Consider the following 27,118-nt stretch of genomic DNA (forward strand, 5'->3'; position numbering starts at 1 on the left):
GTGAGCGGAGCCTTTCTGTTTTACGGAGCAGCCTGTTTTGCCTCTCTCTGATTTGGGATCTTGTGTGTTATTCTGAATTCTAAGAAAAAAGTAGCATTATGTTCGACATTCCATCAAGAGTACTTTATGTTTTTTATTCAGTTTCTCTGTTTGCATACAACGAAACATAATACTGAATTCCAGAGCAAGGACTTAATCACAAGACCAGCCTTGATTTCAACGTTTCACATTTTATTCTTCTTGTTAAATGAAACTGGACTGGTCACTTTCCCTTTTGTTTCTAGTCAGTTTCATTTTCTAGTTATTTTTAGGGGCCTGCACAGGTACCTTGTATTTAGGATTTTATGATTTACCAAGATATTCTGACTTATTCAGATTCCTTAGAATCCAGTCCCACAGCACAGTCCTAGTGTTTTGTTCATAAGGTAAATCATGAAAACCTTTACATTCATACTGTATTAGATATTGGCATTTAAAAATAAAGCAAAATTTTTGACGTGAAAACTAGTTGATATATTTCCTTTCAAATAACATTTAGAAGTAAACGGAATAGCTAGCTGCATGAGGAAATAGATAGAGGAAGTAAAACAATTTTATTAAGTTGCCAAATATCTTAAATGGGGACATTCCTTACACTGAAACTGAAATCAACGGAACTATACAGCCGTTTAGAGTTTCTTATTTGAACTTTTGGAATATCATTCATTTTGAGGTCCTTTCTCTGTAAACAATGTGAGGGTGCATGTGTGTGTGAAGAATAGGTTTAATATGTAAAGCATATTTTTCTATTAGATTAAAATGAGAAGCTCTAGTAGACTTAAGCGTTACGAATTCTGATTCATCCAGACAATAAAATATGCAGCGTGGTTGAACAACTCACTTAGTTCAGATCCAGCTGGGGAAACTTTGGGGCCGAAATTGTTTCAAATATGCTGAGCAAGTAAATTCTTTTAGCCGTTGACGCTGTTTTTGTCCTTCCATATGCAGTATTAACTACTGCAAAAAATGTACAGTTGGAAATTGAAAGAGCTATGGGATTCATTTCTATGCTTAATAATGAATAGCATGAATTTGAAAAGGGTCCAATTCACTGGAGACATGTGGATGTACAATTATCACTTTGAACTCAGCTTCATGATTATCAATTTAAAGCACATATTGAAAGAGGGAGCTTGAAAATGGCTGCAGACAAAACAACACATTCAAAAGGATTTCAGAGAAAGTGGATTTTTAAAGATGGTCACATGTTAAGGAGTCATTTGGTGATTTGACCCACATGACCTGATGCATGTTGGCCTGGAAATGGTTAGAAAGCAGTGGGTTGGCTAGCAGCAAGGCAGTGATTTATACGGTTTGAACTGATCATGGAATTCAGTTCTTGCTGAATAAGTGTTAGGGTGAAGAATGTGCGTGTATTAAGGAGAAAAAATATAAGTACAAATATCAATCACACAAAAGTTCCTGTGATAGGTCAGGATTTGTAACTTTATTTTTAAATAACATTTTTTTAAAAAAGGATGACCCAATAGTTTCATGAACAAGTTTTGCTTCATCCTTCACACACTATTAAAAAAACTTTGTTTTTACAGCCACAGTTACATCAGATAGGATTACAAATATTATAAGATATATGAACCCCCATGCTTTAGTGCATCACCTCGGGTTAGGAATAAACTCTCTGATTAGGTTATGCCATAATTATCCATTATTGGGAATTTATACCTTTCGCTGAAGGAGCTGGTATTGACCACTACCAGAATATTGAATTAGAATGATCACTGAGGTGTGAACCTATACGGCAATTACTATGTTACTAACTTTTATGTTATATATATGCACGCATGAGGCAGGGTGTTTGTACAGGTTCTAGGATTTGTTTGATTTTCATAGATTTTTAAAATCCCTATGTGATTTATATATGAGCTGCAATAATGTGCAATCAGGTTTTTTCTTTTTCCCATGCAAACTGAAATACCATGGGAAGACGAGATCTCATGTTATTCTAATCACATAAATGGCTCCTTGGTGCAAACTATTTGCCCATGGATACTGTGGTGATAGGCACCCTGGATATAGACAGACGTATTCTGTTCAAAATGAAACAGTTTAACACTAATAAAGAAAAATGCGATTTACTAATAACATTACTACTGATAATGTTTCATTTTAATTCAAAATACTTTAGCATGATAAACTATATAAGCGTTGCCACAATAGACAAGTACCCAAAAGAGTACTGTACATAATTTCAGGCAGTACTAAATATACAAGGGTCATGAAGTACTGAAGCCTTTTCTTATCTCACCAGTTAACAAAAAATCAGGGAGAATCGAATCAAACAATTTTAAAGGCCCTAGTTCACCAACTATTAATATGACACACCAGATATAATTTGTGATCAATATGTATTCTTAATATCCAAAGATTCCAGCAAATGGTTCTCATGATCATTTATTTTGAGGACAGGAATTGAGATCCAGAGCCTTCCACCTCAACTGACACAGCTGTCTTTATGAGAGCTATATGCAGTGTTGTTGTAGCCATGTCGGTCCCAGGATACTAGAGATACAAGGTGGGTGAGGTAATACCTTCTATTGGAGCAACTTCTGTTGGTGAGAGAGATAAACTTTTGAGCTACACAGAGCTCTCCTTCCAGTCTCTAAAAGGTACTAAGGCCATGTCTACACTACAAATTAAGTTGACCTTGTTAGGTTGACTTAGAGCCAGTGCAGTAATTACTGCTGTTTTTCATGTCCACACTACCCTCCTTCTGTTGGTGGTGTGTCCCCTCACTAGGAGCGCTTGCACCCACTTGCACCCATGCCGACAGAAGAAGCCCTGCAGTCTTTTAAGTATAGACAAGCCCTAAACTACTTTCTTGCCCCATAGGTAGTTCCTCTACTTTAGGGATTATGCATGTTGGAGCTTGGCTATTTCTACCTGCTCTCTTTGTGCTGTTCTTAATTTGTTGATAAATGGAAGATGTCAGTATACAGTGTGGTGAATTTGGAACCTTTCAAGGGCCTTAAAATTAAAAGAAAAACTCATAAATATATTGCTTATCAATGATTTATTCTGTTTTTGTTCAGCATTGCTGTGTGAAGACATGTACAAAATAATCTCAACAGAAATCACTAAACAGATTCCTAAGTGTTCTGGAATGTAAATGGCAAGTACAGACATATATTGCACTGATACTAATGCTTGGAAATAGGCACCAGAAGCTACGTCAAGAAGGGATTGAGCTAGTAAATGTTAATTCTTTAGCTAGCATGTTGTAATATATGGGGGTTGGTCATGTGAAAATCTGATTTCATACAGCTGATATACTTTTCGTTTTATTTATCAATAATAAGCACTTTTTACAAAAACATTTAAAATATCTGTTCAGACTTTGATTAACAGAGAGTTGAGTGCACAACTCTGTTGGGTTACATCTTTAGAAACAAGACATTAAAAAAAAAGATTTAAACTCATCTTTGGGGAAATTGTATTCAACTCTCTAAAGCGTACTTCTAAAAGATGCAGTCAAAAATCCCTTTCCTCTCCTGGGAGAAGGGCAACATTACACATGATATAACTGATTATTTCAAACTACTGTGCAGTATATACTATCAGTACTCCTGCTTGTTTTATAAAATATCCTGAAATCTATGTATAAATCACACAAAAGATCCTTTCTTCTCTAAGGAAGAACTGTCCATCTTTGATGGTACTTGATCACTGAACACTTCAAATGCAAGCCAAGATCTCAACAAGAATCTATATAGGAGATTCAAAGCGGGTAGAAGACAGTAGTATATAAGCCCTGCGTCTTGGAGAGGCCAAGTGACATGTGCCACACAGGCAGTTGAAATCAGTAGGTTGCTTGAACAGAGAATTATCAAATATAAACATCAGGGATGTTGGCAAGGGTATTTTCAGTGGAAGGACTTTGCCTCTTGAATTTGTTTCCCTTGTTGGCAAAATAGGGACAGTACGTTTATCATTAGAAAATAGGGTAGAACTATTTTATTTTCTCAGAATACGTCTTGAGCTTGGGTGATGATGGCTATGGGGGATATTTGAGGTTGTTCATGGGAAGCTGTATTTAAACTTTGTTTCAAAATGGTATATTCAATGGTGTGCCCAGTGCCTTCAGCCTTTCATAATCATACACCCACACTGTGTGCAGGGAAGCATCCATACCTATATGCCAGTACACAGGTTTTACGGGGTTGGAAGGTGCTTGTGTGGTCCCCCCATTTCCTCCCTCTGAGCACCTCCTTTCCTCTCAGTGTGCCCCCCTTCAGCTTCCTCCTCCACGAGCAGCCGCTCTCCCCCGCAGTGTGGCCCCCCAGCTCCCTCTCTGAGCGCCTCTTTTTCTCTCACTCTGGCCCCCCAGCTCCGCACTCCATGAAGAGCCCCTTTCACGGGCACTGTGGACCCCCACCCCGTGCTGCCCTGAGCCCTCGCTGTTTCCCTTCCCGACATGCTCCTCTCTGAGGCGATTCAAACCTACAGCAACAGCAGCTCCAACCTCCCCACCCTGCCTCCTTTCCCCCTCAGCAACTGGCTGCTCCTGCTCCTATTGGCCGGGGCGGGGCCACATCGCGCTCCCATTGGTCAAAGCCGGGAGAGGGGGCGGGTGGTGGCTGGGGGTATCCAGCGCAGGAAGGCGGCCGCCATTTTGTGTGGGTGGCGAAGACAGCGAGCGCAGCAGCGGCGGAGCCGAGGCCCGGGCTGCGCTTTGAGGGGCTCGGAGTGTGGCGAAGCCGGCGGAGAGGCGGCGGCGGGGGGCAGCGGGGGATCTGGTTCCCGGAGGCTGGGTGTGTGGGAGCGAGTGAGACGGACAGAAGTCGGTAAGTGGATGAGCCGAGCGCAGCCGCCGCCATGTTGTTGTCCCTGGGCTGCCCGGTTGTTGGGGAGACGGTTTGGCGGATTGAGGGGGCGGGGGCGATCGGAGGATCAGGCAGAGTTTGGCGGGGGAATCCTGTGGCCGAGGAAAGGAAGATGCCAAGGGGGTTGGGGAAAGGGAACCCGGGGGTACCAAGCCCCTGCCCTGGGGGGAGGACCCTGGCGCGCATGTGTAAGCCCCCGAGCCGCCGCTCCTTTATGAATAGCCGCGAGCCGTTCTGTGGTCACAACAAAGTAAAAGTCGGAGGAGCGGTTTCATTGCAGGGCTTCGGGGCAGGGCGTGGGATAGTGGGGGCGGGGCGGGGAAGTTTCACCAGAAGCAATTGGGTGAGCTAATGAACCGACCCTCGTATTGATTTGTTATCATGGGGGGGGGGGGGAGAATGAGTGAATCCCCACTCTGAACTCTGGGGTACAGTTGTGGGGACCTGCATGAAAAACTCCCTAAGCTTATTTTTAGCAGCTTAGGTTAAAACTTCTCCAAGGTACAAACTATTTTACCTTTTGTCCCTGGACTTTATTGCTGCCACCACCCAGTGTCTAACAAATATAACAGGGGAAGAGCCCGCTTGGGAACGTGTTTCCACCCAATATTCCCGCAAGCCCTACACCCCTTTTCCTAGGGAAGGCTTGATAAAAAGCCTCACCAATTTGCATAGGTGAACACAGACCCAAACCCTTGGATCTTAAGAAGAAGGAAAAAGCAATCAGGTTCTTAAAAGAAGAATTTTAATTGAAGAAAAAGTAAAAGAATCACCTCTGAAAAAAATCAGGATGGTAAATACCTTATAGGGTAATCAGATTCAAAACATAGAGAATCCTCCTTTTTCTTATGGCTACTCAGTACATTGCCTAGAAACTGGGGCTGTATCCTGTTCCTGTTAAATGGAAAGCATCAGCTGGAGAGCGCAGTAATCCGACTGTGTGAGCGGTACCAAAAGGGGAAGTGTCTTGAAGGTTTAACTGTAAATGTTTTAAACGGAAAATGTTCAGGCAGTTAGGGCTGGAATCTGTAAACACTGTCCTGTGATGCCTGTCTGCTTTTGTGAGTAGTTCTGTTGACTTAACCGGGAGTACCCATAGAGAGGCATTATGGGACTCCATGCCAAATCAGCATCCTCCCGTTATATTTGACTCTAAAGAGCCAAGTCCTGCTTGCCTTTTCATGCTTTACAAAGCTATAGGCAAAAATAAGAGCGAAGTATTAGTAATGTAGCAAATTTTCATCTCTGTAACATGGCTAGTATGCTCTTCGTAGTGTACAAATAAAGTATAAATTAATTCAGCCTTATAGAAAACATTTGTGTGAAATCAATATCATCCCCACGTTTTTCAGATTCAAGATGGACAAATTATTTGTACTTGTCCCTTATGTGAATTCTTTCCAACCCCTTCCTTTTTTAGAAGTTGCTGCAAATGCATCCGATGAAGTGAGCTACAAGCTTATGCTCAAATAAATTTGTTAGTATCTAAGGTGCCACAAGTCCTCCTTTTCTTTTTGCGGATACAGACTGACACGGCTGCTACTCTGAAACCTGCAAATGGTAGTTAGATTCAATCCCAAATTGTCTTTTGGCTGGCACCTGTTTTTCTCTTACCTGAGTTTAAATGTTTTGCTTTTTGTCTTCATAGCTTAGACTTCTCCTCTGGAGCCTTTGTGCCGAGAATCCGATGTTGGGCTCGGCTTCCTGGCTGAACACAGCAGATCAGCCCATGAAAACTTCCATTCCGAGCCAAAGGAAGGGGTCCAACAGAAGACAGCACCTACTCTTTTGGGCTTGGCAGCAGGAAAGGGAACGGGAGGTGGAGGCTGCAGAGTCTGAAAAGAAGACTGAAAGGTAAAGGGGATAATAATGACTGTGGAAGATGTGGTGGTGGGTGGGAAAGAAGAAATGGGGGAGATAGTCATTTGGCACCAAGCTTAGCTGCAAGTGCTATAGAAAGCAGTGGTCTGAAATTGGATTTTAGATTCCAGATAGTATACTTATTCTCTACAGGTTCTTATGCCATGCCCATCACCATGGTATCTGAGTGGGTTCCAGTAATCTGCCACCAAAAGTGTGGTTCTTTTCTTTTTCCTTTCTCTCCAGGGAAAAGGCTGCATGTTTTTATTTTAAGAAAGTACATGGAGGGAGGAATAGCTCAGTGGTTTGAGCATTGGCCTGCTAAACCCAGGGTTCTGAGTTCAGTCCTTGAGGGGGCCATTTAGGGATCTGGGGCAAAAATTGGGGATTGGTCCTGCTTTGAGCAGGGGGTTGGACTAGATGACCTCCTGAGGTCCCTTCCAACCCTGATATTGTATGATTCTATGTTTCTGTTGGTGAAGGCAGGGTTGAAAGAAGTGTATTTGCACTTAGAACAGGAGGGATGTGATGGTTCTTAGATTCTGCAGCAGTTGGCTCTTCACTCTTGGACTGGACCAAGAAAGCTACTCCTACACACACCTTGTGTAGTAATCGGTTGTCAACTGCAGAGCTTTGGGTGATATAGGTATCATTAAGTGCCTTTCAGAGTAGGATTAATATTTTGAATTTGATAAAAGTATTCTAGGGGAGCCTGTGTAAAAAGTGGAGGACAGGTTTGATGTGCTTCTGGTAACCTGTATTGCTGGGATGGAACTTCTGCACTTCATACTATTTGAAGAGTCCCGAGGGCCTACTGTTTCATCCCGAGGTAGATTGCATTGCTAGAGTTCAGTCAGGAGGGAGTTGAGGCGTGTATTACTGAGGCCAGGTTGGAATGCCATCTCCTATCTAGCCACTGATGTCAGAATGTGTTAGCTCATGACTGCTATATGAGAGTTTAGCATAAATGAAGAAGCTAGGAGAACTTCTGAACTGTGGACTGACTGGACCAATTTTAACATTTACAAATTGGCTAGGTATTTAAAGATTCCTCTTGCCACACTTTTAATTAAGGTCTGTCCAATCAGAGAATTACAATATGGTATCATGGGTTCTTCCTTAAGTCTCATGCTATCAGAATACAGTTGCCTTTAATTAATCTAGTGGGAGTATAGTTTGACTTCAGTTCTTTTCTTTAGAACTCGAGAAACTTTCTAACTTTGGTTTTCTCATTCAGAGCTCCCACTGACTGTTGTTCCTCCCTTTCATACAGGTGACATTTAAGTTGAAGATGGGTGGTGGAGAAAGGTTCAGCATTCCAGTTCCCCAGTCTAGAAATATTACCAAGAAGAATAAACAACTTAATAACAGGCAAAAGAGCAAAGATCAGAATTCTCAAATGAAGATGACTTATATGAAGAAAGAAAGAGGACATGGATGTAGCTCATCATCTATTGCACGGCAGGCCGTGCAAAATGGGGGCAAGAACACTGTGCACTTCCCAAATAATCAGAATTGGAGTCCTACTTTATTAAGTCCCAACTCACTTTTCACATCTCAAACCAATCAGAACTATGCTGGGGCAAAATTTAGTGAGCCACCTTCACCAAGTGTTCTTCCTAAGCCACCAAGCCACTGGGTACCTGTTTCCTTTAATCCTTCTGATAAAGAAATAATGACCTTTCAACTTAAAACCTTACTTAAAGTCCAGGCTTGAGGTGTAACTTTTAAAAATTGAAAAGTTAAAATTTTTACAGGGTTTCAAATTTGAGAATGTTAGTTAAATTCATAGTTCCAAAATGAACAATTTTTTATGGGATCAGATTTGTTAGCTGCATACAAAAATTGAGTCACATGATGTGGGGACCTCTCTTGAAGATGTCCAACTTAACTCTTCATCTCATTCAGGGTTGTGTGCGCTGTGTGCATGTACTGTGACCATAAACTATGTACTTGCAATATCAGTATGCAATCTAAACAAAGTGTGGTGGTCAGTAATGCTAATATATTGTATTGTTCTCAGAATTTGAACTGTGACCACTTAAAATATGCTGAGTTTTTCACTGGAAATGAAAGCTATGGCAGAAAACCAACTTTTACATTATGTAATGCAGCTTTGATTGGAAAAAGTAATCAGTTTACAGAACTACTCAAACCTTAAACTAGTATCTTTCATACTTGTTTCAGATCAGTTAATTGTGTGAAACCTGTTGAAAGCGAATTAAGAGATCATTTTTTTGCCAAACAAATCTACATCTAGCCACTAGGAGATAGATGTTTTTTGAATTATATTAGTGAACCTTTATTTGGAGTTCATGAATCAGTGATTGACAGGGCAGACAAACCTGTGACTTAAATTTAGATGATCTTAGGAAATTTACTCCCCAGAGATTGTTTTGTAAGGATGCAAAAAATAATTTGACGTTAAAATTGCCTGCCACTGTGTTCATTTCAAAAATCTAGAAATGCATTTTTATTTTGAACCTGCACAATCTGAAATGTGCTAACTAACAAGCATTTTGCACTGCCAGGTGACTGCCAAAAAACTTGTAAAACCTTTCCTTTATTGGGATTGCACTGAGCAGTTTTTAAAAATGCATTTTTATATCCGTTTTATATCTTTGAAAAAGCTGAAATGATAGAATTGTTTGAGCTAATCTTAAATTGGATACCCTGTAATGTGAATTTGTTTAAACTGATGTTGCTTGTGGGAAGTATGAAACGTTTAAATAGGTTGGGAAAAGAGCCATGTAAATAAATGTAAAACTTTGTAGCATATGTAAATTTATGCTGGGCTTTCCTGCAGAAAAAGTATTTTTAGTACAAAACTGCTGAATGTAAGATGACCATGCTGAGTACATGGCCTGATTTAAAAAAATAAATATTTTGTTTAAAGAAACTAAAAGCACACGTGGCTATGCCCTTGCACTTAAGTACCAGTGAACGTTCACGTTGTGTTTGATTTTGTTGTAAGCTGGTTTTTTTTAAGTAAATTCAGTGCAAATGAGGCTTTTAGAATTTTTAATAAAACAAAAAAAACCTAAAAAAAAAAAAGCTACACCAATCTGTGTAAGGTACATCTATTTTGAATGTATAAAAGTGACTTTAGTTGGGATGAACTATTATAGTACACTAAAAAGGTTCTAAAAATCTATTAATGTAAAAGTCTCTCAGTAGAAATGTTTATATAAATACTTAAGAGCTAGAGCCCTGCCTACAATTTAAAAAAGTATTCTAGCTGGTTTTATCCAGCATTTTTGTATTTGAGAGCACAGTAACTCCATTGATACTGTAATGAAGATTGAGCCATCCACATCTGGCTTTTATTATTTGGAATTTAGATGTCTCAATACTGTATTTAATGTCCCTCCCCTTAAAGAACCACTTAAGTGCTGTTCAATTTAAAAATATATAAAACCCTGTTAAGTCTTCCTTCTGAACTTTATTCCCAGTATGCTGGTTGCCAGCATATTAGTGTTTAGTAAAAGCTGTTTGTAATATGATACCCAATGCTTGATTTTATTCAGCAATGCCATAATCCACTGTTTACAAAAGCACAGATGCTTCCACTGTGGAAGCAAGAAACTGATTTGTGACATGCTGAAAGAATATGAAGACAGTTGTTTAAACACAGTAATCAGCAATAATGAAGAATGAGTAAATAGGGTAATGATTACAAAAAGTAGTTTGCTAAAACAAAAGTGGTTCTTTAAGTGCTCAAGATACACTTCTGTGCATATAGTTCTGTTTATACATTCAAAATGTGCTGGCAGCTATGTTTACACATGTTCTCTCCAAATAAGATGAACAGATTGGCAGTTTTCTAAAATTATTACATTCCTGTCTCCCAAACTCTCACCAAATGTCATCCATTGTACCCAAAGTGTAATTGTGTTATATTTGAAATTTAAAGTGTTTATGAAGTACTGCTTGTACAAATATCAATTGGAAATCTAAAAAAAAACCAAAAACCTCAAAACAAATAAACTACCTAACCTTTTCTCCCCTTAAACATGTCTGTTTTTGTTTGTTAAAAATTGTATAAAATGAATCATTTCTTGCTACAGCCTTACATTTTACGCTGAGACTGAATGTCAGCACAGATGCTAATTAAGACCAGGAAAGAGGTGATTTTGTAATGTATTCTGAAAATGCTTGATTCTGAGGTGAGAGAGACTGAAAGAAGGGAGACTTTAGCAGTATTTTGAACATGAGCACTCAACAGGAGCTGACTGGGTAGTAAAAGATTTTTGTGCAGATGGTGACAGGAGATTTTTAATGCATGGCTGAACAGGGGGGTAGGAGGGAGACATACATTAGATTTTATGCCTGGGAGATACAAATGATAGTGGAAATGTAAATTGAAAGAGGCAGAAGAAAACATTCAGGAGTAGAGACAGCACCTAGAGATGTTGGTTTCCGCATACTCTTGTCTGTGACCAGAAGTTGTATCTTGTCTTGTATTTGGACTGTAAGCTCTTTTCGGCAGGGTTGTTTGTACAGCACCTAGCACATCGAGGTCCTGATCCATTACTGGGTGCTATGAGAATATAAATAAAATGACAACTGTAGAGCTAGGTAGACTTAAAAATTAGTGGTATAAAAGTGGTAATTGAAGCCATAGGACAAGGTTTCAGAAAAAATGGATGAGTATTTCCCTTAAAAAAAAATTGTTCCATACAGATCTTTCCTATATTACTCATGAACACTCTTTCTGTGAGAGGGATCAATATTTGAAAGTAATGACCCTGAGTTATTTTACACCAATGAAACCATGTGCTAATTTCTAGCTGCTTGAGACTTGTTAATATGAAGGTCAGAAACCATAAGACAAGTTACTTGTTCCTTATTTTTACTGTATATGTTTCCATAGTTGACTAGTTTTTCTAATGGAGAAAGCATGCACTTCTTTGCTGGCTGAAACATTTTACACAAGTGTCAGGTCTTCCCTAGTGAGTCTGGCTTCAAACCAAAACCCAAGCTATACTTGGTTGGGATAGGTTTAAAAAGTCTTCATACCCATTTAATGCCAATGCCTTAAAGGAATTCTCTTTGCAAGAGATTCAATCCTCCTTCCCTTCACCATTGAAGCCTGAGAACTTAGCATGATAGTCATAAAATGAGCAGAATTTTTTTTTTAAAGATTGAAAAATGTATGGATTGTGTCTATGCTCTGCTTCAGTTAAATCCAGTAGGTGTAATGAACAATTATAAAAATCCAGATTTAAACTCAATATTGGTTCAAAGTGAGTAACCGGAATTAGAAAAATCAAAGCTTTTCCCCCCCAGAAGAGATGGTTCTGTGTTCATGTAGCACCTACCATGATGGGATCCTGGCTACTACAGAACAGTGCTTCTCAAGACATTCAAACAGCAGTAGATTTAAACATTCTGCTCTTCAGTAGTGTAGCACACAATTTTTTCAAACAGATTAATGGTAAACAGCACAGTGGACATATAGTTTACATTCTCAGCTTCACCTTCCAATTTCCCCTACTTTTAACTTGTACTTCAGTTAAATAATCTTTCTAGGCTCCCCCAACTGCTACTGAAATTCATTTGGTGTCTGTGACTTGATTCCTCATCTGTAAAATGTGGATAATACCTACCTCACATGGTGGTTGCAAGGTGCTCAAATACTGTAACAAGGGCCCATATAAAATTGCTTGAATGTAGGATACTTAAAATTGTGAGCATCAGCTGCCTACCAAGAACAGGTAGGGATCTGATTTACTATACTCAAGTATTGACAGATTTATATGAAATGAATAGTTGAAAATGGGAGAGAAAAATACCCCTATACAACAGACTACAAACCAGGACAGCCTGAAAGTTACAACAGAAAACAACTTTTCAGTGAGTAGTCTCTCTTCTTCATATATTTCAAACAGCTCAAGCAGTTTACAAATAGCAGAACAAGAGCAAATTTCACTTCTGAAATTTAATTTAGTGTGATTACAGTATTAATTTGCACACTTCAAACCTTAATCTTAAATTTGAAATTTTATTTGAACAATGCCATGAAAACAGCCAATTCTGCTCAGATTAAAACTCATAGCTGATCTCTATTTATTTGAAATAAGTGCTAGTGTTATTTGATATTGTGACTTGCTGCCATCAGCTTCTCAGTAAGTGGACATTTGAAAGAAAGATTTCTATTCCTGGTTGAAATTAAAAAAAAAATTTATGCATTTGACACTACAGCTGCTACTCAAATTAGCATGCCTGGATGCAGCTTTCAGTTTGTCAACTACAAGTTTGAATGCCAGCTAGACTGACTGAGATGTTAAGACTACAGATTAACTGTAAAACAAGGAAAACATGCCATTTTTCACATCAACTTGTGCAGAACAGAAAAAGCCAAATGAAAGCTGCATGTGATCTGAGGAGTAGAAAGCCAATACTTTTTTCCAAATGTGAACAATGAAATAAAAAACCTATATTCCAAGTAGAGGACACAAAAGGAAATTTGACAAAACACTGATCAACTCTTGTTCACAGCTGCAACTTCAAAATAAAGTTTCTTCTATGCATTAACTTCCCAGTGGGTCTGCTATTTGAGTACACTTTGGTTCCACAAACAGTTCGGCCTAAGGAAAGTCTGTTCACAGGTATTTCAAGGTGGGATGACCACTATGTGACTGATGTGGAACAAACTACAGCTGTGTTCATTCTAAGTCAGAAGGTGCTTTCAGGGTATAGCCAAAATCCTGTACATTTTATTCCTAATTCACAGAGATATTTGAAAAGATGGAACATAGAAAATTTAAGGCAGAACAGTGAGGTGTACAAATAAAACACCTTTTCCCAAAACACACAACAGGGTACAGTCTTCCCTCACCATACACACATTTTCAAATGATGTCTTCAGACAAATCTGATAGCAGCTGTCTAGAAGATTTTTAAGCAGCACTGCTACATTTTTTGCATTTATCTTGTTAGAATATTAATGGACTATTATATTCCTAAATGTTATTTATATTCCTTCATACTTTTAAATATTTTGTGCAGTGTTCCTGACCCAAAAACCCCCATGTAACAGTTCTGTAATACATTGCAATCCTAGTTATAACATCCAACTGTCCTCTAACATGTTTCAAGCTATAGCAATACAAAGTTCATTTTAAACATTTTAAGAGGCTCTTTGAAGAGCAGAAATGTCAAAACATGTAAAACGTTCAGACTCTAAATAAGCTTTCATAATGTACATAGATGTGTAAGCATTTAAAAAGGCACATGAGAGAAACATCTATGCTGTTTCAGAGACACCTATATCTGAACATCCAGATACAGTACTTTATCCATTGTGTTTGAAGATTTTCATTAAAATTAACAGTTGGGTGCATGGACTGTTGGATTTAATCCTAGTCACATAGAATAGAAGTTCCAGTAGAACTGTCTGTTACTGCTGAAACAAACCTTTCTGCTGCAATTGTTATGGATTGCAGCTCCCCCACTTTTTTTTTTAAACACTATTTCACTTCTACAGAATCTGCATTAGATGCAAATTCTAGTTTACCACAGAAAAGCATAACTCCCACTCTTCTCACCGCTCTATTATTGTTATACATATTGTTTTTCAGATGCACACACTCCTGCAGCTAAGCCTGCAGAAAGCTTGCACAAGAGGGGCTTATTTGCTCTAAAGCAGGAATAATGTTTGTGCATTGAGGAAGGATGATGGTGTCTGCAGGGGCTGACTGGCACAAATACTCCTTGTCTCCTTGGCCATGTCCGGGTAATCCCTTCCTGGCTGAAAGGCCCCACAGAACAGCCTTTTCAACATTTTTTCCCAATTGGAGCAAGAACCAGGGTACCATCTTCACTCTTGCAACGTTGTGTGTTTGTGCTCAGCTTGTCTGGCTTGCTCATATGCACAAGTCAAATTAAAGTCATGCTACACTTGACTTCAATTGAGCTGGCTTTCAAAATAAAGGACTCTTTTATAAAAAAATCTATCAAACTCCAAATACAAACTGCACTATAACCTCTGAATCATAGTTTTTGTTTTTAGCACTAACATTTTCCAAATAGTCAATTTCTCTTTTGCTGTTAATATCTGAAAACAATTCATTGTAACTATAGGCCCCAATCTTATCTACATGCTTAAAATTCCTTTAAGCCTCTACACTTAAAATGTTTTCCAAGATTGGGAGTCCAAAGTAAATTTTATCAGGACATTATTTTCCCTTTTTTCACAAGTTATGCATGCTCCACTATTGCCAAAAGCCATCTTAGGCTTTGAGAGGTTGATGAAAAGATAAAAAATAATTTTTACTGTTAGAATTCTATGTAATCTACCAGATAAATGCTTTTGGTACAGTGCAAGACATGGTAAGTGTAAGTAACTGCTAGATGTTAACTAGAAATGTTGTTCCCTTATGCATCTTTAAATGCTGTTTAACAACCCATGATTTGTCTACTGAATTATCTCAGATATGATAAATGGGGAAATCTGTATATTTGCCGAGCAATCCTGATCATGGAAGTTCGGATAAATCTATTTTGCATTATTAGGCCAAAGGTATACTTAACATTCTTCTTATTTCACCCATTAGCCCTCTTTAAACAAAAAAGAAAAATACAGTTCTATCTAGACAGACAAAATAAATGGATTCCTGTTCTGCTTTACCACTAAACCTTAAAGAGGTATCTTACTTCACAGAAGATGCACAGCCTTGTTCCTAATGCTGCTCTAGAATCAAATTCTAAAGCTACAATAACTCCAGTGGATCGGTATTTCCTTCATTTTTTTTTTTATTGTAGCATGTTTGCTAAATTTACAGCAAGCAGAAAATAAGCTGGGTCTTTAGTTATTTTGATCAAAACATTGATGTTTTAAAGGTAGTACACAATATTTGTTAAAAAGAACATATAAAAATACCTTTTTAGAAGCCCCTATATGAAAGAAAATACAAAGTTTAATCCCACAACTTTCCTCTGCTAGAGCTGCACGCTACTGCTAGCTTTAAATAGACTGCTGTTTTTAAACTATACGTCCAGGAAAGTCTACAAAATTAAAGGAACGTGCATATAAATGATTGCATAGCGGAACATGAACATTAACTGCAAAGAGTAAAGAAAAAAGTTAGAAATACTATCAAGTATACAAAGGTTCTAGAATCAACCCCTTAAGCACATTCAACAGCCAGAATTTAAAAGCCGTCTGTTTCCTCAAAGGCCCTGCTGAAATTGCTAAAACCAAAACCTAAAAGTAATTCTCTAAAAAGAATTTTTCACCAACATCTTCATAGACTACTATATAGACAGCAAGGAACATAAGGTGTTTGACACTGGCTTTTTTTATTATTATTTAAATTCAAAGCCAGAAGCCATTTTCTTAACAAAACATCTTGCCTTCCAGAGAAATACTTGTGAGATTACATACTGGTATTGTACTATTTTTCACATCAATTTACTCAAGATACTGTATTTGTGATAAACAAAATAGCTAGAGATGCAGCTCTAATTCACACCCAACTTGAAAGATTTGTTCTCAAGTAATTTAAAATGAAACCTTGTAACCAAAGCACTATCCAGTCTGGGTAAGAAGGGACGTAATTTAGGCTTGCTTGACTAGATAAATTTTGAAGTGTAAAAGCAATCCTTTAGTTATTCACAAATAGAGAGATGGCTAGAGTTTGATATCTATGAATGCACCAACTAACCACAAGAGTAATTGGCATAAAAGTTTAGTTCTTATATACTGTACACACACAACTTGAAACAATCTACTTGCATCTAACAGCGGGAAACTAAGCAATTTATGATTAATTGCTCACTAAAATTTAGGATACAAAAACTGAATAAAATGTACACGTTAACCTAATATTGTAGCTGTTCTGTCATTTGCTTAAATGTGACCTTAATATTTTCAATGTATATGTTTTTATTAAACATCTAATATTAGCAGACGGGTAAAAACAATGAAGCCCTCTCCTGACAACAATCATGACACTCCGTGATCTCCCATGAATCCTCAAGACTGTGACAATCCCCGTATACTATATGCAATGTTAGTACCATCTCTCCAGATGGTGGGGTTAACAAGAAACTTCAACATCACATGTCTACTTGCTGTAGGTGGGCATGAAAAATATAGATTTCCTCCCTTTAAACAATGGAAACGTAATGTTGCCAGTCTATTTCACAGCAGACAGCGTTGCACTACAGCTGCCCAGTTTTCCATTCATACTGCAAACTTTTAATATTGAAGAACAAGTTAAACTGCTAGTTTAACTGCTCCACACCAATTTCTCTGTGGGTGTGAAATTTGCAATAGGACAATGTTGCGAATTATGGTCAATCAAGTTATCACCAATATTTTAAGCATCAAAAAATGCAAATCTTTACAAAAATATACATAGACACCACAATCAAATCAATAGCTGCCCATGACATTTCACAAGTGGACTCTCTTAGTGGCTTCTCAACACTGTTATTTTAATTATAACCATTGCCTGCTACAGGGAAAACTGACAAAAAGAAGTTCTTTTTAGCACTGTTGCAACATCATATTCCTGATAATTTAAGAAAACTGAACTGTGTGTAAATGAATGATTCATGCCTAAAAACAAGATGGTTACACTGTTAGTGGCCACTGGACTTGGGACTAGTCCATGACCTTGATCTGGATTTTGACCTAGATCTAGAGTGTGATCTTGACTGAGATTTGGATCTAGCTGGTTCTTTTTTTCTCGGTTCCTTTTCATATCTTGAGCTGGACTTATACTGTGTTTTAGTATCTGTTTTAGAGGTGCCTCTAGATTTGGTGTGAGATGCAGACCTAGAACGTGATTTAGCCTTCATTTCTTTCTTGGGCTGTGACTTGGATCGTGATCTTGAATTGGACTTAGATCTTGAAAAAGATCGATTGCGGTGTTTGAACCTATCAGAATAAAGGGGAGAGAGATTTGAATATAAAAATGCTATTCTTAGACATCTAGTACATTTTTTTAACCATTTTTGCAGGAGTAAATTTTTAATCTAAAGTTAAGGATTATAGTAATCTAGTTTTGAATTTAAATGGTGTAAAATTTTTTTTTTTTTACCTATCATTGTCCGAACGGCTCCTGCTACGCCGAGGTCTTCCAGTAGGTCTACTGCTAAAAAGGTACATCAGAAAAAGTAAACGGTGACAAATACCTTTGTATTTATATAGATGATTAATAAGTTTAGTTTTTTTGAGATGTGCATTTGCTTTTAATTCTTTAATATGAAGCACAGAATTGTATTTCATTCAATATTTCTCTTTTGATGAAGCATGCAAAATACAGTAACTCCCACGCATGTGATTACAAAGTGAGCATACAAAAAAAGTATTCAAAATGTTAACAACTAAATAGTCAGTGTGATTTTTCTTCTCCAACTGACTGCTGTGTAGTTGAAGCCAAACACTACACTTACTTTCTAGGACTATAAGATCTTCTATAGTTGTAATCAAAAGAACGACTTCTAGACCTCCTCCTTTCATAACTCCGGCTTCTAGATCGCCTATATCTGTCGTAGTCATCATAGCGAGAAGAACTGTACACGTTTCTCCCTTCCTTGGCTTTCATTTGATTTGGAGCTGCAGAAAAATAGCAATAATTTAACTTTTTTGTTAAAAAAAAATCAAATATAACTTTCTAATTTCCAGATCAGTTCTCCCTGCCCCTTCCTTTGAATTTCAATTATGCATTAGTGGTAGCACCCATGTTTTCAAAATCAATTTAACTGGGTTCAATTCCTGAGTCAAGCCAATGCACTCTTCATGAAGACCGGAATGGACACGTGAGGGATGTAAAAGTGGTTACACACCATCTTTATGCCCCATTACTGCTGTTTAGAGCAGCCTTGGGGCTGCTGTAAGTTGTGGCCAGTTGCCAGCTGTGAATGATGATTTGGGTAACAGAATATTGCCTGGGTGTAGCAGTGCTTCAGTCATACCTCTGCCCCATATACACCAACTGGTAGCAAAAAGCTGGCTATGCTGGTTCTACCCCACTAGAGAAAATCTTAGAATCTTCAGTTGGCTTGTTAGTCCAGCTTCATGGCCCTATTATATCTTGACATTTCTGAATTCAGTTAAGAGGACAGTCAATGAGAAATCTAGTCAATTTTTAAAGAAATCAGCAAAAAGCTTCAGGTATTACACCCGCCCCACAGTCTGCTGATTTTTGCAGTCTTTACTGTTTTTTTTTTTTTTTTTTTTTTTAAAGTTTCTCCCTTTTGGAAGACCAAAACCAGAATCTATATAGGGAAAGTGGTGAAACTGATTATACACAAGGTAAACAAGAGCGAAGTATACATTGATTATGACCCTTCAACCAAAATTGGCAGGAAATAGGCTTCGTCCTTTTGTATTTGGATTAGATATAGTAGCACATTACTACTACTACTACTACTACATTGTATTTTCCCTTTTAATTAAACGCACCCTGCATCCAAATCTGAAGCAAATGGGTATATTAACCTCACACTGCTATGCTTCAATGTATATTTTAATCATTTTCCATGTTCCAATGAAGCCAGTGTCTGGGATCACACACTTGTGATGTGTGCACTAGTAGTTATCAAATGCATGGTAAAGGATTAACTCATTTTCCGAAAGAAATTTAAGGCCATGTTCTAGCCACCCTCACCTCCCCCTCTCAAAACCATACATACATACATTCAGGATTGAATTTTGTCCTTGCATGCATACCATCTGCACAGACTTCAAGGGTTGCATGTAATTTTTTGTGGGAGAACATAACAGGTATATTGTTTCTCTGATAGTTTGTACTACAAGATCCTTGGGCCAACGCATTAGTCTCATTTGTCTGAAGTTGCATACACATGTTTTAGAATATAACCTGTTACAAGTTTCTTGTAATGCAGACTTAAAATCAGCCATTTTCTGAAGTATAATACTCATTACAACCATATTAGTTCTGTTTTAGAGTTACAAAAACTGGAATAAGACTACTTACTTTCAGTTATATGATAAACACCCAAGATTTCTTATACCATACGCCATACTAAATGTGAAATAGTTTATATAATCAGAGTATCATTTTGTATTCAGAACCATCAAACCATTTCATTTTCATTTGTCAAAACAAAGTAAATTATATAATTTATTAGGGCTGTCGATTAATCACAGTTAACTCCCACGATTAACAAAAAAATTAATGATTAATTGCACCGTTAAACAATAGAATACCAATTGATATGTGTTAAATACAGTATTTTGGATGCTTTTCTACATTTTCAAATATATTGATTTCTATTACAACACGAAGTGTACAGTGCTCACTTTATAGTATATTTTTGATTACAAATATTTGCACTGTAAAAATGGTAAAAGAAATTGTATTTTTCAATTCACCTCATACAAGTACTGTCGTGCAATCTCTTTATCATGAAAGTGTAACTTACAAATGTTGATTTTTTTTGTTACATAACTGCACTAAAAAATAAAACAACGTAAAACTTTAGAGCCTACAAGTCCGCTCAGTCCTACTTCTTGTTCAGCCAATCGCTAAGACAAACAAGTTTGTTTACATTTATGGGAGATACTGCTGCCTGCTTCTTATTTACAATGTCACCTGAAAGTCAGAACAGGCTTTTGCATGTCACTTTTGTAGCTGGCACTGCAAGGTATTTACATGCCAGATATGCTAAACATTCGTATGCCCCTTCATACTTTGGCCATCATTCCAGAGGACATGCTTCCATGCAGATGATGCTCGTTAAAAAAATAATGCGTTAATTACATTTGACTGAACTCCTTGGGGGAGAATTGTATGTCTCCTGTTCTGTTTTACCTGCATTCTGACATATATTTCATGTTATAGCAGTCTCAGATGACCCAGTACACGTTCATTTTAAGAACACTTTCACAGCAGATTTGACAAAACGCAAAGAAGGTACCAATGTGAGATTTCTAAAAATAGCTACAGCACTTGACCCAAGGTTTAAGAATCTGAAGTGCCATCCAAAATCCAAGAGGGACGAGGTGCGGAGAATGCTTTCGGAAGACTTAAAAGAGCAACACTGAGATGTGGAAACTACAGAACCCGAACTGCCAAAAAAGAAAATCAGCTTGCTGCTGGTGGCATCTGACTGAGATGATGAAAATGAACATACATTGATCCACTATGCTTTGGATCGTTATTGAGCAGAACCTGTCACCAGTATGGATGCGTGTACTCTGGAATGGTGGTTGAAGCATGAAGGGACATATCTTTAGCGCATCTGGCACAGAAATACCTTCCGATGCCAGCCACAACAGTGCCATGTGAATGCCTGTCTCACTTTCAGGTGACATTGCAAACAAGAAGCAAGCAGCATTATCTCCTGCTAATTGTAATCAAATTTGTTTGTCTGAGCAATTGGCTGGAGTACGAGTGAGTGGACTTGTAGGCGCTAAAGTTTTAAATTTTATTTTTCAATGCACTTATTTTCTGTACATAATTCTACATTTGTTAAGTTCAACTTTCATGATAAAGAGATTGCACTACAGTACTTGTATTAGGTGAACTGAAAAATACTATTTCTTTTGTTTTTTACAGTGCAAATATTTGTAATAAAAATATAAAGTGAGCAGTATATACTTTGTATTCTGTTTTGTAATTGAAATCAATATATTTGAAAATGTAGAAAACTTTAAATAAATATTTAATAAATAGTATTCTATTAACAGTGTGATTAGTTTTTTTTAAATCACCTGACAGCCCTATAATTTATATTAGAAGTGTGTAAGTTGAAAAATGTTGAAATTGACATGTTCCTGAAAAGAATTCTGATTGCAATGAAACCGTATTTTGTGATGAAAATCTGTTCCAACTAAAATTTTTTGACCAGTTCTAATAGTCACCTTGTGGTAAATAACTTAAAGTATATTATGTGAGTGCAGGGGTTATCAAGAGACTTTATGTATCTAGAAAAGAGCCCTAAAGAAAAAGAATCAAATTGCATTTATTATGAAGTATGAAAAATAATTGATTAATGTTGAAATAATGGTTGTGTACTATCTTCCCAGGATTGAACTCTCCTAACATTAAGGATAAAACTACATTCTGATACTACGCCCAAAGGCACTTACTTTTCCGATCACCCTGCGCAAACTGGATTTCTATCTGACGGCCACAAATCCACTTCCGATCCAAATTATGGAGGGCATCTTCAGCATCACGGACATCTTCAAATGTGCTAAGCGTTAAGGTACTTGGGAATTTGAGTAGTTAACAACTTCAAATTAACAGTTTTTCCTGGATTTTTAATCTCACTATAGGGCACACTAAAAACTGTCTCCCATTAACTGTAAGGTTGTAGGACAATTTTTGGAGAGAGAATACTATACAAATCTTTTGATATAGGTACAACCAAGAGTATTTATCCTTTAATGAACAATCACCATGTAACTCCATAGCCTTCTTTTCTCCTATATATACACTGATGTATCAAAAGTAGTTAAAGAAGTTTAGTTATTAGTGACCTTATTCTCTAGGTTTGCCTTACCCTCCCGCCCCCAAAAAAGAGGGGGGGATGCTAACTCTTAAAATGCTTAAGCAACATCAGTAAAAAGTGAAAATTCTGCATTCATTACATGACTGTATTCATGAAACTTATTCCCTTTTCACCTACTCCTTTAAAACTGATTATGGACTTTCAGCAATTGTTACTCAAATATATATAGACCACTGTATTCTATTAAAAAATAAAGCATATACTGAAACATTAAGCTATGGATTAGATGATCAATATCTTAAATCCCTAAGACTGTTCACTGTAATTCACTCATACTCCTCTGTCTAGCTGACTTGAAAGAATAAATCATCTGTATTGGTCTGCATACCAACTTCGTCCATCATCTCCTGGTTACCATATAGGCATACTTATCTTGATAAATAAACCAAGAATGAATGCATTTCATTCAAGACAGTTACAATTTCAATACCACCCACAAGTGAAATATTATAGGTTCTGTCAACAGACTAAACCAGAATAATTTATCAAGTTACCACTTACACGAGAAACAGAAAAAACGGTTATTCTGTAGGATACATCAGGTATGACTCCTTTAATCTTGGCCACCATTCAACTTCATCTTGACCTTTAACTCTTTAAGTGCTTGTCAGAAGGACTTGTCATGAGATGCTTGGTCAAAAATGACAGATGGCTTTATCTTTTACTTTGAAAAACAACCTTTTCCCCCTTTTGTAGATAAAGCGAAGCTTTGTCTCCCATTATGGCTTGTCCTTCTTCCAGCTTTTCTTTACTTTTTCTTTTCCCAAACTCTCCCTTCTCTTCAAGCCTGATCCTTAAGAGGTCTTTGGCTTGTCTACTTGCCTTAATTGTTGAACTCTACTCTAAAGGTTCTTTCATGCTTTCTCTTTGGGGTCGCCATTACTGTACAGCTTTACATTCTCTGAGGCAACAACAGAGGACAGTAAATTAGGGGACAATATTAAAGAAAGAAGTTTACCTCATTTTTATACAAACTGCTTTTGATCAAGTGATTCCAATTTCCATGTTTTTAAATTAACAATGAATACCAGCCACAATTTGCTAAGCACAAGAACAAATTAACTTTCAGTATCAGTTATATTAAAAATGTGGTAGACACTTCCGAGTCACTGATAATTGTCATTTAAATCATATAGTATCAATTTAAGTGACAGATATGCAACAAAATAGCTCTTATCTTACTGGATTTGGCTTAAAGTTTTGCAAAAAAGGTAAAGAGCAATTTGTGAGGAGTTAATCTTTGAAAAAAATGGAATACGCCACAATAAGACATTTATTAGATATAACACAAAAGTAAACTGCTTTTTCATTTAGATTTGTTACCTCTTACACAAACTTGAATTTCAAACTTCAACACCCCTCACTAATCAGCCATCTGAAGAAAGGATATTGAACATAAGCAAATCCTCTTGGACGACGAGTGTAGAAATCAAGTGGAACGTACACATCAACTATAGGCCCATAACGACCAAACTCACGACGCAAGTCTTCAGACCTGAAATACCATAAATACATTTTTATATATTCTTTCACTTTTTACATTTAAATTGCAAACTGAAATATTTAAAGAAACTACTGAAAAAATTTTGAATCAAATATGGCCAAAGCTTGTTTTTAGAACTAACTAGATGATAAAGTACAAACAAAAAAATCTGAGTAATTAGTCTTTATGATAAAATTAATCAGAATAAATTAAAAACCTAAATCAACTGTGGGCGCTGAAGCTCCCAAGGTGTTTAAAAATCTTGGAATAATTAAAATTTTATGCTAGCATCTTAGAATCTGAAAACTCAGTGTAATTCAATATTGGGCAAGTGTAAATGGAGAAAAAATACATGTAATGGTATATTTAGTAAACAGTACTGAATTACTGAAGGTGGGTGGGAAACAGCAGATCTCAGAGAAGCTTTTTCTTAAATTTTTTTGTAAGACTTCTAATTCCATGTTTTTGCACCATGAAAACAGCAAGTTAGAACATTTGGAAATTCAAGAAAGATCCACAAAAATAAGTCACTCTACCTAACACGCTGAATTTTTCAGACACATCAAACAACACTAGTCTAAAACAGCCATTCAAGCCACTAAGAGTTAATTGCTTCATGGAGGTGATCTAACAAAAGAGTATAATTCTGTTCAATAGGTTTGTCACTGTTTGGAATCATCCCCTCTTCCCCTCCAACATCATCAACTCTCTCATACAGATTTCACTGTATGTTATTTTAGATGCATAAAATGGCCCTGGCTGGGAAAGTCAATGATGAAAATTTACCACTATTTCCTCACTCTTCCTCACAGCCTGTGGAAGAATGCATGACACACACCAGTTATAAGAACACAGGAGATAAACAAAGATTCAATAGGAAATCTCCACATCATGGTATCTGTACAAAGGGCAGAGTTTTCACAGCAAGTTATAGAAAGGGACCAAATAGGTTCCCCATTCTTTTCATAAGTTGTATGTAATAGTTTTCTTCCTCAACTGTTGAGGTCATTAAATATATTTCCCTCTAAAACTAATCACAAGTATAATCACAGAGGAAAGGCAGGTGATCACACAAAAAAAGCTCTCAACACATAACCTATTTCCAATTCAGAACTATCAGTACCATACGGAAAAAAATGCAACTCCTACTTCATCCCATCATTTCTATTTCAATGTAATTTATTGCATGACTCCTTTAGGGTAGATTATTTTCCTGATAGCAAGTTAAACACTATAACCTTAGACCTTAATCCTGCATGCCACAAAAGCAAGTCTTACTGACTTACATAGGATTTATAGAGAAATCTCTGACCTTTAATTTATAAATGTACTTTATATAGACTACCAAACTCAAAAACACTAACTTTATAAACGTTGTAGTTTTTATTTATAAGTGTCAGAAGATATTAAAAAGGTATAAGGGAAATGTGATAGAATGAGCAGTTTGCTAAAATACCCAGAGTACAAAACAGAAACATATGTTGTACAATTCCTTAACACTTCCATTTCTTGATGAAGGTTCAGCAGTCTTATGTATCGGGAACGTGGATACTTTTACTTTAGACAACAGTGAAATGTAAAAACAACGAGGAGTCCGGTGGCACCTTTTAAGGACTCCTCGTTGTTTAACACGGCTACCCCTCTGATACGCGAAATGTAACTTTAGACAACTCCTCCCCTTATTTATTTCTCGCTAATTACGGAAAACCCGCCATTCAACACCTTACAGAGGAATTGGTGCAGTAACAGCCCGTCCCAACAGGGACCAACACTACGCACGGGTGCGGGGGGCGCGCAGCCTCTGCGCACTAAGAGCCTCTGGCGCTTTTCCAGCCCCCGGCAATCGCTGTTTCTCCGGAGGCTCCAGACTCTACCCTCGAGGGGCCAGTGTTTGAAACCAGCGGGCGTGGGGAAGCGACACGTGACGGCGCACACATGTCCTGGAGCGCAGAATTCGGCCCCCGGGTTACCCTCACAACCCCTGCCTCGCGCCGACCAAGCGCCAGCTAATCGGCGGGGTCTCTACGGCGACCCTGCTTTCCGTAAGTTTCTCCCTCCCGGGTTTTGTCCCGCGGTTTCCCGAACTCAGCGCGCTGGGGCAAGCGGCTGAGAGCCCGGGCGGGAGGGAGAAAACGGAAGGCGTGTGAGGAATGGAGGCTATGAGAAAGATAGGGAAGAAGGAAACGGCCTGGGGCTCCTTTCCCCTTCCTCAGGGAACCCCCCCTCCCCCTCATATGGTGGCTGCCTGCGCGGCCTAGTGAGCCCGCCAAAGCCTGCGCAGCCCTCGCGCCATGCGCCCGCCCGCCCCTCCCAGCGCCCCTGCCCGAGCCCCCTTCCCTGGATCCCCCCCGCACTTACACACACCTGGTGTCGTCGGCCACATTCCGCACGAACAGCGAGGTGTTGGGGGGGCGCAGGTAGCGGGACATGGCGGCGGCGGCGGCTCCCAGGCAGGGCCCAGACGCGGAGGAGAAAAGAGGAGCGAAGCGACTCTCCGGAGAGAGACAGCGCCACCACTATCAACGGCCTCGCCGCCTCTCGCGAGACTTCGGAGCGCTTCCGGCGAGAACCCAGCCAGAACAAGGAGGAGGGGCGGTAGAAGAAAGAAAGCAGGCGCCAAACTGCCGCCGCACCTCGCTTTGCGCGTGCGCCAAGTCCTCTCGTGGCGATGCGCACGCGCCGATCCCCTCTGTTCTTGCTTCGCCGCCAGCTCTAGAGATCCTACGGCCTGTTTTTTCCGCGCCTGTACCGCCCGCCGCTTATTCAGCGCATGCGCTGCACGGTACCGCCCGCTCAACCCGCGCTTGCTGTCTCGCGCGGCAGTGGCGTGCTGTTGGCTGGGTGCGCGCCGCCCGATCCCTTTCCCGCCCGAACAGAGCTGAGGCGCTGAGCGCGCGCCTGACTCTCCCTTCTCAGGCGAGGAATGGGGAAGATGGAGGGAGGGGAACCGGCGCCTGAGGGGCAGCATAACTCACGGTGCAGGCTGCTGCTGTAAGGGGCAGAGAGCCTCCAACCCCACACTATTACTGTAGAGCACCACACCCCTCGGTCTAGCCAGACAATAGACAAGGGCAGCTCTGCCCTAAATGAAGGGCAAAGTGGTGCACACGTAGGTGCAGTGATGCAGGGTAACGGTGACTACTACCCCAATCCTCATCCAGCAAGGTATGCACAGCCTGAAATGCCATGCTGTGTGGCAGGATAAGTCTCTCTACCATGACACCAGCAATTTACAAGGTGACATTGGAATGCTAGTGCTAGCCCACCTTGGATGCCTGCATGGCATCCAAATCTCAACATGCTGCACCATCCAAAATGCTGACATGTAACCTCTTAGCTGGTGCTGTCAAAACCTTTCATTTTGGTGCCGTTATGTCTTGGCACCATTAGAAAGGCCTTA

At 38.7% G+C, this 27,118-nt stretch overlaps 2 protein-coding genes across 8 annotated transcripts; one reads left to right on the top strand and one right to left on the bottom strand.

Annotated features, from left to right (window-relative positions):
• Window positions 1–4,651: 4,651 nt before the first annotated feature.
• PNRC2 (proline rich nuclear receptor coactivator 2) lies at window positions 4,652–10,752 on the top strand. Its single transcript, XM_073317827.2, has 3 exons — window positions 4,652–4,841; window positions 6,529–6,734; window positions 8,014–10,752. Exon 3 carries the CDS (start codon window positions 8,032–8,034, stop codon window positions 8,455–8,457), a length of 426 nt encoding a protein of 141 aa, XP_073173928.1. The 5' UTR covers window positions 4,652–4,841; window positions 6,529–6,734; window positions 8,014–8,031; the 3' UTR covers window positions 8,458–10,752.
• Window positions 10,753–10,999: 247 nt separating this feature from the next.
• SRSF10 (serine and arginine rich splicing factor 10) lies at window positions 11,000–26,276 on the bottom strand. 7 transcript variants are annotated; one of them, XM_073317823.2, is made up of 7 exons: window positions 26,077–26,276; window positions 23,624–23,730; window positions 21,811–21,912; window positions 18,147–18,309; window positions 17,792–17,845; window positions 17,527–17,628; window positions 11,000–11,280 (listed from the first exon to the last, which is right to left on the bottom strand). In XM_073317823.2, the coding sequence occupies exons 1-7, from the start codon at window positions 26,145–26,147 to the stop codon at window positions 11,271–11,273; spliced, it is 609 nt and encodes a 202-aa protein (XP_073173924.1). In that variant the 5' UTR covers window positions 26,148–26,276; the 3' UTR covers window positions 11,000–11,270. The 7 variants fall into 7 exon arrangements, with proteins under 7 accessions (XP_073173924.1, XP_073173925.1, XP_073173922.1 ...); XM_073317824.2 differs by lacking the exon at window positions 11,000–11,280 and having other exon boundaries at window positions 13,440–17,628; window positions 17,792–17,842; window positions 26,083–26,276; XM_073317821.2 differs by lacking the exon at window positions 11,000–11,280 and having other exon boundaries at window positions 13,440–17,628; window positions 26,083–26,276.
• Window positions 26,277–27,118: the final 842 nt, after the last annotated feature.

Source organism: Lepidochelys kempii, chromosome 19 (genome assembly GCF_965140285.1).
Source record: "Lepidochelys kempii isolate rLepKem1 chromosome 19, rLepKem1.hap1, whole genome shotgun sequence".
Classification (NCBI taxonomy): Eukaryota; Metazoa; Chordata; order Testudines; family Cheloniidae; genus Lepidochelys; species Lepidochelys kempii.

Coding starts and splice junctions, on each gene's coding strand:
- PNRC2 (XM_073317827.2), top strand. CDS start 8,032: ATGGGTGGTGGAGAAAGGTTCAGCATTCCAGTTCCCCAGTCTAGAAAT.
- SRSF10 (XM_073317819.2), bottom strand. CDS start 26,147: ATGTCCCGCTACCTGCGCCCCCCCAACACCTCGCTGTTCGTGCGGAAT. Junction 21,913..23,623: donor AGGATTTGCTTATGTTCAAT/ATCCTTTCTTCA, acceptor CGCTTAGCACAT/TTGAAGATGTCCGTGATGCT. Junction 17,846..18,146: donor AGATCTTATAGTCCTAGAAA/GTAAGTGTAGTG, acceptor GTACCTTTTTAG/CAGTAGACCTACTGGAAGAC.